The sequence below is a fragment of the Geotrypetes seraphini genome, chromosome 9 (genome assembly GCF_902459505.1).
Source record: "Geotrypetes seraphini chromosome 9, aGeoSer1.1, whole genome shotgun sequence".
NCBI lineage: Eukaryota > Metazoa > Chordata > Amphibia > Gymnophiona > Dermophiidae > Geotrypetes > Geotrypetes seraphini.
Genome location: NC_047092.1, coordinates 10,355,314 through 10,371,462, shown reverse-complemented (window position 1 = coordinate 10,371,462; position 16,149 = coordinate 10,355,314). Strand labels below are relative to the sequence as shown.

General features: G+C 46.9%; 1 protein-coding gene across 3 annotated transcripts in view; it reads right to left on the bottom strand.

Moving 5' to 3' along the window:
- The window catches only part of IL15RA (interleukin 15 receptor subunit alpha), a 29,638-nt gene extending 20,572 nt beyond the window's left edge, over positions 1-9,066 (bottom strand). The window contains exons 1-3 of one of the 3 annotated variants that reach the window (XM_033959729.1): positions 8,745-9,066; positions 4,989-5,124; positions 4,693-4,887 (exon numbers count right to left, since the gene is read on the bottom strand). In XM_033959729.1, coding sequence (XP_033815620.1) covers positions 4,693-4,887; positions 4,989-5,100 — 307 coding nt within the window. In that variant the 5' untranslated portion in view covers positions 5,101-5,124; positions 8,745-9,066. Of the gene's footprint in view, positions 1-4,692; positions 4,888-4,988; positions 5,125-7,797; positions 7,869-8,744 lie in introns of those variants that run through there. The other 2 variants (XM_033959730.1, XM_033959728.1) reach the window with 2 other exon arrangements.
- Between the last annotated feature and the right edge of the window lie 7,083 nt (positions 9,067-16,149).

Genomic DNA, 16,149 nt, shown 5'->3' with positions numbered 1-16,149 from the left:
GATACAGGACACTGGGAGAAACCTGAAAAGAAAGCCGCAGAGGCTGACAAGCGCAGGAGCACACGTTAAGCTGAGGCGCAGACCCTCCCTTTGCCTGATAAACCCTGAACCAAGTAAACACGGGGCCCGAAAGCATATGAAGGAGGGCTACCCCCCCCCCCTCGGGCCTACCTAGGGCCACCTCACAGGCTTTGTGCAACTGGGAGTGCTGGGAGCGCTTCACTTCCTTGTCGGCCAGGATCTTCTCCAGGGCCCATGACAGGAACATGCTTTTGGTCTGGCTTTCCTGCTGCATGACCACCCCGGCTCCTTAACTCGACCCGCTCTCTCACACCCAGCCGCGCAGGGAGGCGGCCCCGAACCCCATCAGGAAGTGACAGCACTACTTCAGGCCTGCACCCTCCCCCCTCGCCCTCTAAAGGAGGAGCGGCAGCGGCCGGCCAGCAAGAACCAGCGCTGCCGATCCTGCTTTAGGGGGCGGGTCAGACAATGAATCGGGAGGCCGATTTTTTTTGGTTTTGAATCGATTCGAATCGATTCACCCGAAATGAATCGGTGAATCGATGTGAATCGGGAAGCAGTACTCCAACCCAGCCAGCAGATTAACCATTCCCCTTAACTGTTTCCATGACATCCTGTTTGTCTGTCTTGCCTGTTTAGATTGTAAGCTCTTTCAAGCAGGGACTGTCTTCTTTGTGACTCTGTACAGCGCTGCGTACGTCTGGTAGTGCTAAAGAAATAATTCATAGTAGTAAGGAAGATGACAAGAGGAGGGAAGAAGAAATGGAAAAGCCAACCTGGAAAAGAATTTAGAAGAATGGGACCAGCCCAATCAGAATAACAAAGGTAATACTGAGATGTGTCTCCTTTGTGAAATGATTAACGGACGCTGAGGCCATTATTAGGTAGCCAAAAACTTGCAAATGCTATAAAATCCAGGAGCCACTTGCTTAGCACGTACTCATCTAGGACCAATTATAGAAAGTGCTAACTCTGCAGTATTTCAGATGCTAAAGAATACAGTCAAACCTCGGTTTGCGAGTAACCCAGTTTGCGAGTGTTTTGTAAGACGAGCAAAACATTCTCACAAACCGAATGTTGACTCGATTTGTGAGCACCCCCCCCCCCCGAGAACTGGCATCCCCCCCCCCGCGTGAACCGGCACCCCCCGCCCAAACAACTTGAAACTTACTCCCCCCCCCCCCCCCCCGTCTGGCACCGGCACGCAGCCCACAGGACATGCCGGTGCCGCTTGAAGAACTTCCTGCCTTTGCTGAGATTCTTGGAGATCTCCGAGAATCTCGTCAAGAGCGAGAATTAGAAGGCCTTGAGCATGCGCAGATGCATGCTCAAGGCCTGGCAGAGGCAGGAAGTTCTTCAAGCGGCATCGGCACATCCTGTGGGCTCTGTGCCGGTGCCAGACGGGGGGGGGGGGGGTATGGAGTTTCAAGTTGGTCAGGCGGGGCATGCCGGTTCGCGCAGGGGGAGCAGAGCCGCTGGCCTGGGGGGGGGGGGGGAACGTATCAAACGAGTTTCCATTATTTCCTATGGGGAAACTCGCTTTAATATACGAGTATTTTGGTTTATGAGCATGCTTCTGGAACAAATTATGCTCGTACACCAAGGTTCCACTGTATTCCCAACTGTTCAGAATTATTTGTACAAAAACTTCTTAGTATCATACATATATTCATTAAATTTTTGTATGGATCTTCAGAATGCCGTCGGGGATAGGATACTCCATCAATCCAATTGTTAATGCGCTTATTGGTCACTATTTTTCCAAGTTTATTAGGATTTTATATACCGCCTATCAAGGTTATCTAAGCGGTTTCCCTATCTATCTAACTAACGTTTCTGGGGCTATGGAGGACTGAGTGACTTGCCCAGGGTCACAAGGAGCAACGCGGGGTTTGAACCCACAACCCCAGGGTGCTGAGACTGTAGCATCAACCACTGCGCCACACACTCCTCCATATTGGTTTTTTCATGCAAAAAGAACAAACTTTTACCCCACTTATCATGTGCGTTTTTACGCGTGCTTCCCTGGCACGCATGTTTCAAAGAAACTTTCTTCAGGGTCGAAGGGATCTAATACGTCTGAGGGAGTATTTGCCAAGTCCTTTGTGAAATGTGCAGTTTTCTCATGTAGAATTTTGGAGAGTATATGAGAAAATATTATTTCTGTTTCTTTCTCACTTGTATGGCCCTGTTTATAAAGACTGGTTTCTCTGATGGAGGGGAGTGGGGGGGAGTCTTCATTTCCGTTTTTGCTTTTTTTTTTTTTTTTTTTTTTTGTGGTCCCCTATTTTGTATCAGGTGAAGGTCTATCCATCTTCTGCATATACAACTGAGGCGAAGGATAGTGCGTTAAGTTTTCTGTATAGGCTTTAAGAACATAAGAATTGCCGCTGTTGGGTCGGATTAGTGGTCCATCGCTCCCAGCAGTCCGCTCACGCGGCGGACACCAGGTCAAAGACCTGTGCCCTAACCGAGACCAGCCCTACCTGCGTTCATTCTGGTTCAGCAGGAACTTGTCTAAACTTTGTCTTGAATCCCTGGAAGGTGTTTTCCCCTATAACAGCCTCCGGAAGAGCGTTCCAGTTTTCCACCACTCTCTGGGTGAAGAAGAACTTCCTTACGTTTGTACGGAATCGATCCCCTTTCAACTTTAGAGAGTGTCCTCTCGTTGTCCCTACCTTGGAGAGGGTGAACAACCCGTCTTTATCTACTTTGTCTTGAATCCCTGGAGGGTGTTTTCCCCTATAACAGCCTCCGGAAGAGCGTTCCAGTTTTCCACCACTCTCTGGGTGAAGAAGAACTTCCTTACGTTTGTACGGAATCGATCCCCTTTCAACTTTAGAGAGTGCCCTCTCATTCTCCCTACCTTGAAGAGGGTGAACAACCTGTCTTTTCTACTTTGTCTTGAATACCTGGAGGGTGTTTTCCCCTATAACAGACTCCAGAAGAACGTTCCAGTTTTCTATCACTCTCTGGGTGAAGAAGAACTTCCTTATGTTCATACAGAATCTATCCCCTTTCAACTTTAGAGAGTGCCCTCTCGTTCTCCCTACCTTGGAGAGGGTGAACAACCTGTCCTTATCTACTAAGTCTATTCCCTTCAGTATCTTGAATGTTTCAATCATGTCCCCTCTCAATCTCCTCTTTTCAAGGGAGAATAGGCCCAGCTTCCCTAAACTCTCGCTGTACGGCAACTCCTCCAACCCCTTTTGCAGGATTTTGTGTTATTTTGTAGAGAGGCTCATTTTCAAAGCACATAGACTTACAGAGGTTTTCTACGCTGTTTGTCTGAAGTGTGTCTAAATCTCAAGGGGGCATATTTTGGGTGGGATTAGGGCAGACGTGATTTCGACGTTCTTCTGCAATAATGGAACAAAACTTGAGCATTTGAGGCTAGATCTGTTTCAGTAATGAATAAGGGCCATAAAGGTGCCCCCACACTGACCAAATGACCACCAGAAGCATGAAGAGCTGGATTCCCTTACTCCCCCCCATGGTTACGGATCCCCTCCCATGCCCCCTCCCCCCCCCCAAGAAGTAAATGAAATAGTATATACCAGCCTAGCAGATAAACAAATTAAATAACTACCTCCTTGGGATCCCGTTTAGACTTGGGAGACCCTTTAATTTATAACAATTTTTATTGAAAGAATCAAGTAAGAAATACAATAAGATAATACAAAAATGCATTCATTACAATAAGAATCATAATAATAATATTTCATACATATTTATATCATTCCTTCAAATTAAATTTCCATATAAACTAATCCAATCTTATCTACACCCCCCTTAATTCCATCCCCTACCCCCTCCCTTTCCCCCCCAAATGAAATCCCCCACCCCAGATGAAAGTTGACAAAAATAAAGAAATAAAATAAATATCTGGATTGTGATTAGATAACCTAAGTTTCATCGTAAATCATTGAGAACCAAACTTCTTATTCTTGGTGAAAGATTCTGAATATAAGGATCCCAAACCTCCATAAAAAGACAAAATCGCGCGCAGACAACTGAGCGCAAGGTTGACGGCGCGCCGAAGAAAAGCACTATTTTAAAGGGTTCCGACGGGGGGTGTTGGTGGGGAACCCCCCTATTTTACTTAACAGACATCGCGCTGGCGTTGTGGGGGGGTTTGGGGGGTTGTAACCCCCCTCATTATACTTGAAACCGAACTTTTTGCCTGTTTTTTAGGGAAAAAGTTCAGTTTTAAGTATAATGTGGGGGTTACAACCCCCCAAACCCCCTCAACGCCAGCGCAATGTCTGTTAAGTAAAGTGGGGGGGGGTTCCCCCCCACACCCCCTGTTGGAGCCCTTTAATATAGTGCTTTTCATCGGCGCGCCGTTGTCTCGCGCGATTTAGTCCCGTCACCGTTTTTCTAGGCGAACATCGAACCTCCCAACTCTCAAATAAAAATATACAATGCAATTGATTCCTCCAATGCCAGAAACTTGGAGATTCTTTCTGTAGCTAAAATTGCATAATACATTTATGCCCAATCCTACAGGCTTCCCGAAATAAAAGACATTTCCTTTGGCCAAAACCTCAAAAGCTGCTGCTTCACCAAAAATTATTCCCCTAGGACAACCCACTACCGAATTACCCCATAAAGAACCCAAAAATAATAATAATGGGAGACCCTTAATTTCACGCATATGAAACAACTTACTTATGCAAGTTATATTCGGCATTGTCCAGTAGATTTCCCCACTCGTTCCGTTTTTTTGGCAGATAATGAGGCTGGAGGTCCCAGCTTTCCTCTTGTAACCAGTTTGGCACTTGTACCTCAGTCTCTGTCCCACGGAGAAAGCCTCGTCTTTGAAAGCATTCGTGTTACTGACCATCTCAGGGTGACCACATGTTTCTGTCACGGAAATGGAACAAGTTCAATAACTCCTAGAGCACAGCTGAGGAAAAGGGGGGGGGGGGGGCGGCGGGTTGACTCAACTGACTGGCCTGAGGTACCTGAAGGCAGGGCTGCAGTTCGATAGACGAGAGCCCAGCGTAGGAACTGGGGGAGGGGCCGGCAAACTATGTCTCCTTCAGTTTCAGACAGGCTTGGGGTCCTCCGTGACATGGGGGCCTAGTGCAATTGCCCTGGCTGAAGAGGGTGAGGGTGAGAGGAGGAGAAACATTATTTTGGTTATAGGTTTCTTAGGTGCGAATCACTCCTGGCTGTAGGTTTCAGATACTTATTTAGAACCTAAGAATAGCCTTACTGGGTCAGTCCATGATCCATCAAGCCTAGTAGCCCATTCTCACGGTGAGCAATCCAGGTCCCTAGTACCTGGCCAAAACCCAAGAAGTAGCAACATTCCATATAGAATCCCAAAGAATAGCAAGATTCCAGAATCCCAAAGAGTAGCAACATTCCATATAGAATCCCAAAGAATAGCAAGATTCCAGAATCCCAAAGAGTAGCAACATTCCATATAGAATCCCAAAGAATAGCAAGATTCCAGAATCCCAAAGAGTAGCAACATTCCATATAGAATCCCAAAGAATAGCAAGATTCTAGAATCCTAAAGAGTAGCAACATTCCATATAGAATCCCAAAGAATAGCAAGATTCCAGAAACCCAAAGAGTAGCAACATTCCATATAGAATCCCAAAGAATAGCAAGATTCCAGAATCCCAAAGAGTAGCAACATTCCATATAGAATCCCAAAGAATAGCAAGATTCCAGAAACCCAAAGAATAGCAAGATTCCAGAATCCCAAAGAGTAGCAACATTCCATATAGAATCCCAAAGAGTAACAAGATTCTAGAATCCCAAAGAGTAGCAACATTCCATATAGAATCCCAAAGAATAGCAAGATTCCAGAAACCCAAAGAGTAGCAACATTCCATATAGAATCCCAAAGAATAGCAAGATTCCAGAATCCCAAAGAGTAGCAAGATTCCAGAATCCCAAAGAGTAGCAACATTCCATATAGAATCCCAAAGAATCGCAAGATTCCAGAATCCCAAAGAGTAACAAGATTCTAGAATTCCAAAGAGTAGCAACATTCCATGCTACCAGATCTCATGACAATTTTTTTAAAGCAATTTGAATGATGATTTTCATCTAGGGATCTGCTTGTAGATCGGATTTAATGGATTACCATTCTAGATCCACTAGTATAATGGTTCTCAACTCAGTCCCAGTTGTATGCATAGGGTTATCAGATTTCTTCATAAAAAAAAAAAGAGAATATGTGGGCCCGCCCCATTCCGCCTCCAACCCTGCCCTGTTCTGCTCCCGGCCCGCCCCCACATGAACCTTCCCCGAGCTCAGGGCCACGTCTGGAGGGCCCCTGAGCATGCGTGGATGTGATGCAATAATGTCACACGCATGCTCGGAGGCCCTCCAGACGTGGCCCTGAGCTCGGGGTGCTCCAAAACTCGGACAAGCTGCTAGGTTTCAGAAATCCATCTGAGCACCTGGACAGTCATCTAAAAAGAGGCCATGTCTGGGAAACCCTAGGTATGCAAATCTATCTCATGCATATTCATTGTGGACTGGGTCGAGAATCTCTGCACCAGCTCCAGTGAGAATGGGTGTCGCACCGGGGCTAGGCAAATAGTATCAATCAACTTTGTAGGCTTTAATTTGCAAGGTGCGTGATTGGCGGGAGAAGTTTCCCATTTTTGGAAATTTTTTTATATGCCCTCAAAAGAAATATTCAGTAAATCTTCTTGATGATTCAAATCACACATGGTCTCAACTCCAACCTCTGTCTAAGTATTCCCATACAATTTATGGGGGCAAGGAAAGAGAAAATGGGGATAAAGAGATTTCTCTCATCTTTTTCTCTTTTGCCTCCCTCTGTTCTGGCTTTCATGGCACCCCCACCCACATCCACTGCAGTGGGGCAGAGTGGCCAACTGGTCCTGAAACCCCCTGGCCACTCTGCTTGTCTGGAGAAGTAGAAGCCCTTTGGTGGTAGCTATACACTGGCAGAGAGATCAGGCCCTGGAATGAAACCCGGTGGTGGGAGGGTCCAGTCTGTGGGGATGGGACTTGTGAAGAAGGATCCAGGTGGTGGGAACCCAAGAGGCAAGGGAGTAAGGGACTGGTGGTGGTCCCACAAGGAGAGTCCTCAGTGCGTGCGTCTGCAATAAGATGACTGAGTGACAGAAATGGAGGCAACCTGGTACACCCTTAGAGCATTGGCCAGAGTTCTCAGGAACGGCTGGGAGGGTGGCAACTGGCGGGGTGGTCAACATTGAATTTATTTATTTTATTGAGATTTATTAACCGCCACCCCTCCCCCCCACATACCCAATAGTTAAGCTCTGGAACATGTTGCCAGAGGATGAGGTAAGAACGGATAGTGTAGCTGGTTTTAAGAAAGGTTTGGACAAGTTCCTGGAGGAAAAGTCCATAATCTGTTATTGAGAAAGACACGGGGGAAGCCACTGCTTGCCCTGTATTGGTAGCATGGAATGTTGCTACTGTTTGGAATTCCGGAATCTTGCTATTCTTTGGGGTTCTTTATGGACTGTTGCTACTCTTTGGGTTTTGGCCAGGAACTAGTGGCCTGGATTGGCCACAGTGAGAACGGGCTATATTCCCTGCACTATTTGCTTAAGTGCCCACCATCCCAAGCAATTAACCCACCAGGAGCCTTTCCTGCTTGGTTAAAATCAGCATAATAAGGGGGGAGGGCAAACCACCCCAGACACCATCTTGGTGGTGGCGCTGATGCCTCTCCTCCTCTTTGCCACCTTGCTCTGTTCCACCCTTCCCCCGTTACACACGTTCCTTCCCTTCTCCTCCTCCTCCCTGTACCTCTGGCTCTTCGCTGGCGTGATCGGCAGCTCCAACCTGCTGCTCGCGCTGGCCTCGGCTCTCCCTCTGACATCACTTCCTGCTGGTGGGACCAGGAAGTGACATCAGAGGGAGAGTCAAGGCAAGTGCGGGCAGCAAGTTTGGAGATGCTGCTTGCACTGGGGACGTTAAAGAGGTATGGAGGGGAAGGAAGGGGTGCATGCGCAGCAGGTGGGGGCAAAGGAGACAGCAAGGAAGCCACTGCCCCAGGCGCCTCCCACCCTGGCTACACAACTGGTTAAAATTACTTTGGAGGATTATCCTCTATATAGCCTAGCCAAGCTGCCCATCTATACTCTAAAGTGTTTATTTCATGCAGACCCGGGGGGGGGGGGGTAAACATTCTGACACCAGGTTATGCTGGGTGTGATTTTAAACTCATATTTTCTTCAACTTTGCATTGCTGTGAAGAGGAGGGTCGGGAAGGGAGGGGAACAGGTAAGGAATATGGGACACAGACGGGGTGCGGGTGCTGGAGGGGATGAGAATGGGGACGTGGAGGGAGCAAAAACGTGTGGTCGGGTGGGTGCTGCAGAAATGGGGTTGGTTGACCTTGAAAGCAAAAGAATGGAGGGAGTGGAGTTGAGCAGAAGAGGGGGGAAGGGGGGGGGGTAAACATTCTGACACCAGGTTATGCTGGGTGTGATTTTAAACTCATATTTTCTTCAACTTTGCATTGCTGTGAAGAGGAGGGTCGGGAAGGGAGGGGAACAGGTAAGGAATATGGGACACAGACGGGGTGCGGGTGCTGGAGGGGATGAGAATGGGGACGTGGAGGGAGCAAAAACGTGTGGTCGGGTGGGTGCTGCAGAAATGGGGTTGGTTGACCTTGAAAGCAAAAGAATGGAGGGAGTGGAGTTGAGCAGAAGAGGGGGGAAGGGAGAGGGGGAAGGGGGAGCTGCTCCTACCTGTCTGCGGCGGCTGGGCTTGCCCACCTGGGTGGGGCAACAGGAGGAGGAGGGCACAGAGCAGAGCTCCGGGGGCCATAGGGGGCCCGGGGCCTCGTGCAGCCGCTGCTCTTGCCCGGTCCCGGTCAAGAGCCATTCAGCCCCGCCTGCAGCCCGGAGGGGCGACTCCGCCCGGCCAGGGCAGCAGCGACCGAGGTCCCATTCCGAGAATTGCGACTGGCTGGCCGGAGCAGGGTCACTTTCACTTTCACTTTTGCAGCTGCCGGGAGGGGAGGGGGCAGAGAAGTTAGGGTGGTTAATTATAGAAATCAACAGGGAGATAAATGCTTTCCTTTGGCTCTGAGGGTCACGCCTAGCTCTCGTCGCCCCTTGCCCAGGCTTGCCCTGGCTTTTCTCATCATGTGGCAATGAAAAACTCGCTTCCAGACAGTTTGACTACCCTGCAGCTGCTGGTCTGACCTGCAATGAAGTTGCACTGTTAGGGTGGCCTATTACTGGGATGGGCTGGGAATTCCCTAGTGCTCTGATCAGGGAGTTGGTGGGAGTTAATTACCTATAAGTGCCAAATCCTGTGGGGATGGAAAACTTAAGAATTGCCATACTGGGAAGCCCAGTATTCCGTTTCCAACAATGGCCAACCCAGGTCCCAAGTAGTAAAACAGATTTTATGCTGCTTATCCTAGGAATAAGAACTGGATTTTCCCCCAAGCCATCTCAATAATGGCCTATAGACTTCTTTTTTAGGAAATGATCCAAGCTTTTTTTTTTTTTTTTTTTTTTTTTTTAAACCCTGCTAAGCTAACTGATTTCACCACATTCTCTGGCAACGAATTTCAACATTTACTTACAAGTTGTGTGAAGAAATATTTTCTCTGGTTTGTTTTAAATCTCCTATTTAGTAACTTCGTTGCATGCCCCCTAGTCCTAGTATTTTTGGAAAGAATGAAGAAGCAATTCACATCTACCCTTTCCACTCCACTCAGTATTTTATAGATCTCCATCATATCACCCCTGTGGAATTCCAAAATGTAGTCAAAATTGCTGGGGACTCCAGAACGAGCCTTGGAATGCACTGAGAGAGGCAGCTGGAACACCAGATTGGGGCTTGGAAAATTCATTGCTTGAATAGTGAATGCCAACCCCAAATCCATGGAAGGCTATTACAGAGGGCATCCAATAAGTTAATAAGAGGGTTGACTCTTGAGGGTACAGGTGGGGATGGAGGAGATTAATTTTGGGGATGGAATGGATCTTAGCACATATGGGTGGGGGATGGGTGAAATTTCTGTTCCTGTGCAACTTTCTCGCTTTGCACTCACAGTATTCTATCATGTGAATGCCAGCTGGTATAGTGTCTAAATGCAAGGTGGTGTTGACCCGGGGGGAGGGGAAGTGCATGAACAGGACATGGGCATGTCCTAATTTTACAAGTTAGTATAATCTTTAATTATAGCTTCCTGTGTTTGACATATCACACTTAAATCCTTATCATATTTAACAAACCAAAGTTTTTGAAGAACTTAATCTAATCTAATCTAATCCTTAGGTTTGTATACCGCATCATCTCCACGTTCGTAGAGCTCGACGCGGTTTACAGTAGGAGAAATAGGAAGGAACTACAACAGAGGGTTAGAGGTAGAAGTGTGAAGAAAATTTAGAGGACTTGGGGTGCCAAGATATAAGAGTTTCCTTGATTCCTAACTTGGAGGGAGACTTACATTTTTTGAGAAAAGCCAGGTTTTCAGATGTTTGCGGAAAACTTGGAGAGAGCTCAAGTTCCGAAGAGGGGAGGTAAGGTTGTTCCAGAGCTCAGTGATTTTGAAGTGGAGGGAGGTCCCTAGCTTTCCTGTGTGGGAAATGCCTTTTAGCGAGGGGGGAAGGATAGTTTTAATTTGTGGGAGGATCTGGTGGTATTAGGGTTTGAGGAATTCCAAGAAAGAGGGATAAAGGGAGGGAGGATACCATACAGGATTTTGAAAGTTAAACAGGCGCATTTATAGTGGACCCTGGCGATTATCGGAAGCCAGTGGAGCTTGGCCAGGAGTGAGGAGACATGGTCAAATTTACTTTTAGCGAAGATGAGCTTGGCCGCGGCATTCTGAATCCTTTGGAGTCTGTGGAGGTTTTTCTTAAGAACATAAGCACATAAGAAGTTGCCTCCGCTGAGGCAGACCAGAGGTTCATCCTGCCCAGCGGTCCGCTCCCGCGGCAGCCCATCAGGCCTAATTGCCTGAACAGTGTCCCTGACTAATTTTGTAATTGCCTCTAATCCTATCCCTATTTCCTACCTCTACTCCTATCTGTATCTACCTCTACTACTATCTGTACCCCTCAATCCCTTTGTCCTCCAGGTACCTGTCCAGACCTTCTTTGAATCCCTGTAGCGTGCTTCTGCTTATCACATCCTCCGATATCGCGTTCCATGTATCCACCACCCTCTGGGTGAAAAAGAACTTCCTGGCGTTTGTTCTAAACCTTTCCCCTTTCAATTTCTCTGAGTGTCCCCTTGTACTTGTGGTTCCCCATAATTTGAAAAATCTGTCCCTGTCTACTCTTTCTATGCCCTTCATGATCTTGAAGGTTTCTAACATGTCTCTTCTAAGTCTCCGCTTAGTTAGGCTTAAGTAGATAGAGTTGCAATAGTCCAATCTGGAGAGGATGATGGATTGGACAAGGAGGGTAAAATGTTTTTGATGGAAGCAGGGTCTAACTTTCCTCAGCATGTGAAGGCTGAAAAAGCATTTTTTTACCAAGGAGTGGAGGTGGTCATTGAAGGACAATGTGGAATCAATGATGATGCCCAAGACCTTGCTCGAGAACTCAAGCTGCAGAGAGGAGCCAGAGGGTAGTGGGATGGAGGTGGGTAGGTGATCTAGTTTTGGACCGAGCCAAAGAAGTCTTGTTTTGGACTCATTCAATTTCATTTGCACAGTGTGGGCCCAGGATTGTAGGTTCATTATACAAGAGGATATGTTCTTAGACAGGTCGGTGAGGTTCGAATCGGTCTCGAGGAGGACGAGGATGTCGTCTGCATAAGTGTAAATTGTTTCAAGGGGGGATAGGTGGAGGAGTTTTAGGGAGGACATATAGATGTTGAAAAGGATAGGGGATAGTGGAGAGCCTTGCGGGACTCCACAATTCGGTTTCCAGGGGGAGGATGAGGTGCCATTCATGTTAACAATGTAAGAACGAGAGTGGAGGAATTTAGAGAACCAACCTAGGACTGTGGAGTTGATACCTATCTCAGAGAGTTGGTAAACAAGAATATCATGGTGAACAACATCGAAAGCAACGGAAAGGTCAAATTGTAGGAGGACGGCGAACTTGTTTCGAGAGTGAAGTTGTTGAACCCTTGAAATCAGGGAAGACAGTAGGGATTCGGTGCTGAAGTTAGGACGAAAGCCATATTGATAGGGTAAAATAATAGAGAATCTCTTTAAGTATGATGAGAGTTGGGAAGAAATGATGGACTCTAGCATCTTGGTTAGGAGAGGGATATTTGCAATTGGGCGATAGCTGGATGGTATGGAAGGGTCAAGGTCAGATTTTTTCAGTAGTGGGGTCAAGGCGATATGACCCCTTTCTGGGGAGAAATGGCCTGACTGAAGGACAGAGTTTATGAGAATGGTGATAGAAGAAATAGCCTGAGCGGGAATGTTCTCGTATAGGTAGGAGGGGAATGGGTCCAAGGAGCAATTACAGGATTTCAGTTTGAGGCAGAGATTGAGGACCAGGGATTCAGATACGCGCTCAAAGGTGGTCCAGGATCTGTCAGCTGGGATAGGGTTGGAGACCATTAGGGTGGGAGTGGAATCGGTGGGCACTAGGGAGTTGTAAGAGACTGAAGGAGAGAAAGAGCATCTCAAGGAAGAAACCTTATCGTTGAAGAATTTTGCTAAAACATCGGCTGAGGGAGAGGAGGGGAGCAAGGTGGGGTCTCTTTTGGATTTCATCTTTCATCTATTTCAGTTCTTCTTCCTGCTTTTTGGTTCTTTGCTCCAGACATTGAATTTGGGGACATAAAAGATTTCCACCAAGATTCTCAGTTTATGTCCTATCGGAAACAAAACAGGGGAACACACCGAGGCACCACTGAGTCTCTGTGAGTTTGGATGGGTGCGGTTCCAGTACTTGGTGAGCCTCAACTTTTGCTGGTGAAGTAGGCTGAAATCTTTCCCCTGACGCAGCTCAGCAAAACGGAGATTTCCCCGTCGGGCAGGAGTGGCTGCGGGGTTGAGCAGGCTAGCACCGGTTGGGTGCGTGGAAGACAGCTTGGAGACCGTCTGCAGCTAAGTGTTTTTGTTCTTCCTGCTTAAGTTTTAAGTGTCTTTATTTTTGATATACCGTCTATCAAAGCAAATGTAAAAAGATTGCAAGGGACAATTAAAATAGGTAAATAAAAGCAATATTTTATCAAATATTAAAAATTCTAGACGACTTCGGATCAACGTACATGAGACAGAAGGAAATTAGGGGAGGGAAAGGTTGTTTAAAATACATCTAAGTAAAATTAATAAAAAAGGACGGTAAATGGGGAGTGACAAAAACATTAGGAGGGGAATCATTTCAAAAGAAGTCTTAGATGTTTCAAAGCTTCACTTGAATCAAGGAATTAAGAGGCTGAAGCTAATACTGAAGAGTAAAGGCATCTTTAAAGAGGAAGGTTTTAAGTTTGGCTTTAAATTTTTCAAGCGAGTTCTCTAATCGAACGTCTAATGGGAGGCGGTAACTGAAAAGACGGATTTGCGAGTAGTAGCGTAAAATAGTTCCCGTATTGACGGTATGGAGAGTAAGTTTTGATTATTTGATCGGAGAGTCCTGGATGATGAATAAGGAATCAAAAGTTTATCTATGAACGCCGGTTGGTTAGAGTTTTTTGTTTAAAAAAGTGAGGAGGAGTATTTTTATAGGAGAGACGATGAGTAATAGAGGGGTGACATGGTCAAATTGACAGTGTTTGAGGCTTTGAGTGCGTGTTGTATGCTGTGCTCACACCTGTGGAATTTTTGAAATTTGGCGAGCTGTTTTGTAAGGCGGTTCCTGAGAGGGCTCCTCCTGTGTTTTTTCTCACTGCTAAACTAACCGTTTTGTTACCTCACTCTTTGTAGTCTTATAAAGTGGAGTTTTTTTTCCATATGAAGCTTAAATGAGGCTTTTTCTCCACTTTTTCTTGGGTGTCAGGTCAAAAGCGTGCTGGGACAAAGGCGCGAGCAGACAATTGAGCGCAGCGCGGAGGCGCGCGCCGAAGAAAATTACTGTTTTTAGGGCTCCAACGGGGAGGGTGGGGGGGAACCCCCCCCACACTTTACTTAATACAGATCGCGCCGCGTTGTGGGGGGTTTGGGGGGTTGTAACCCCCAAATTTTACTGAAAACTTCACTTTTTCTCTGTTTTTAGGGAAAAAGTTAAGTTTACAGTAAAATGTGGGGGGTTACAACCCCCAAACTCCCCACAACGCCGGCGCGATTTGTATTAAGTAAACTGGGGGTGCTCCCCAACAAAACCCCCCATCGGAGCCCCTAAAAACAGTAATTTTCTTCGGCGCGTGCCTCCGTCTTGCGCTCAGTTGTCGGCGCGCGCCTTTGTCTTCCGCGTTGTTGTCTATGAACCTTTTCTTGAGTGAATGTGTCTGTGTATGAGTGCAGTGGGTATTCCTTGTATTGTCTCAGTGGGTTCCCTCGTTTTGTTTCCGATAGGACAGGGGTGTCCAATGTCGGTCCTCGAGGGCCGCAATCCAGTCGGTTTTTCAGGATTTCCCCAATGAATATGCATGAGATCTATTAGCATACAATGAAAGCAGTGCATGCAAATAGACCTCATGTATATTCATTGGGGAAATCCTGAAAATCCGACTGGACTGCGGCCCTCGAGGACCGACGTTGGACACCCCTGCGATAGGACATAAATTGAGAATCTTGGTGGTTATATATGTCCTTCCTTTAGAATTTTGGGTGATTAGACATAAAGATTTCCCCAGATTAACAGCCAAGACCCATAAAGAATCAAGAGTAACTTCAGGAGGTTTAATCAAGGAAGAATTTTGCAATTATATAACAGTCTGTATTTCATCCCGATTTCCTCCGTTGGAATCCAACTCCCTCTCAGATATATTGCAAACACGCAGAATCCTTTGCTGGTCCGTCCTCCCATCGGGGAAAATCCATACCCACTGCTGTTTCTACTTGAGCCTCCGGGGGTCGATGTGCCCAGATCCCGCTGCGGGGAACTGACGTTATGCAGCTGAGGGGGGAGGAGCTCTACAGTCGGGGCTCAGCGTGGTGTCTAGCCCAGGGAGATCTGCTGTGCTTCCGCTCCAATCCGGCGTCTCGAGCGGGCCTTCCCCCAACGTCGTCTCTGCTTGCAGCCTCCTCAAAAAACTTTCCGATGGACCCGAAGCCATGGAATCGGGTCGCCGTGAGGTGCCGGCAGCACTCTTTCCTCAACGCTTCAGCACTGAAGAAAAGGGGTTTCCCGGAACACCAGGACCGCTCCGAATAGAAGAAAACCAAGACAAGACATTCCACGTATCAGGTGAGTTCAGCCATCTTGGACCAAGTCTAGTTATGGTAGGGGTTCACTAAGCCCATATTTTAATGATCATATTTATTATTGCAATTCTGTTTACATCAGAGTTAAGGGCTCTATAATCAAAAAGTCTGCAAGCGTGGCAAAACACATAGTCAAAATTTTGATGGACTAACACCGCTGTTTTTTAAACTGCATTGGCTGCGGAGGCTTAGAGGGGACATGATAGAGACTTACAAGATCATGAAGGGCATGGAGAAAGTGGAGAGGGACAGATTTTTCAAAATTTCAAAAAATACAAGAACGAGGGGGCATTCAGAAAAGTTAAGAGGGGACAGATTCAGAACCAATACTAGGAAGTTCTTCTTCACCCAGAGGGTGGTGGACACCTGGAATGCGCTTCCAGAGGGTGTGATACGACAGAGTACGGTATCGGGGTTCAAGAAGGGTTTGGATGATTTCCTGAAGGAAAAGGGGATTGAGGGGTACTGATAGAGAATTACTATGCAGGTCCCTGACCTGATGGGCCGCCACGCGAGCGGACTGCTGGGCGGGATGGACCTCTGGTCTGACCCAGCAGAGGCACTGCTTATGTCCTTATATTCTTAATTCTCCATGGTTGCGCACCAGGGTAAATGAGTGACCTAATTACTTTACCAATACGGGATTATGTCATTACCAAGCAATCTTATTTGTCTCTTCATTATCTGGACATGAGGAAAGTGGTTTATAGATCAAGTTGATCCGAGACTTTTGTATATCAAACCACCGATTGGTAGAATTCCTTGCCATCTGCTTCAAAGGGTATGACATGCTGTAAACCAGAGGTAGGGAACTCCGGTCCTCAAGAGCCGTATTCCAGTCGGGTTTTCAGGATTTC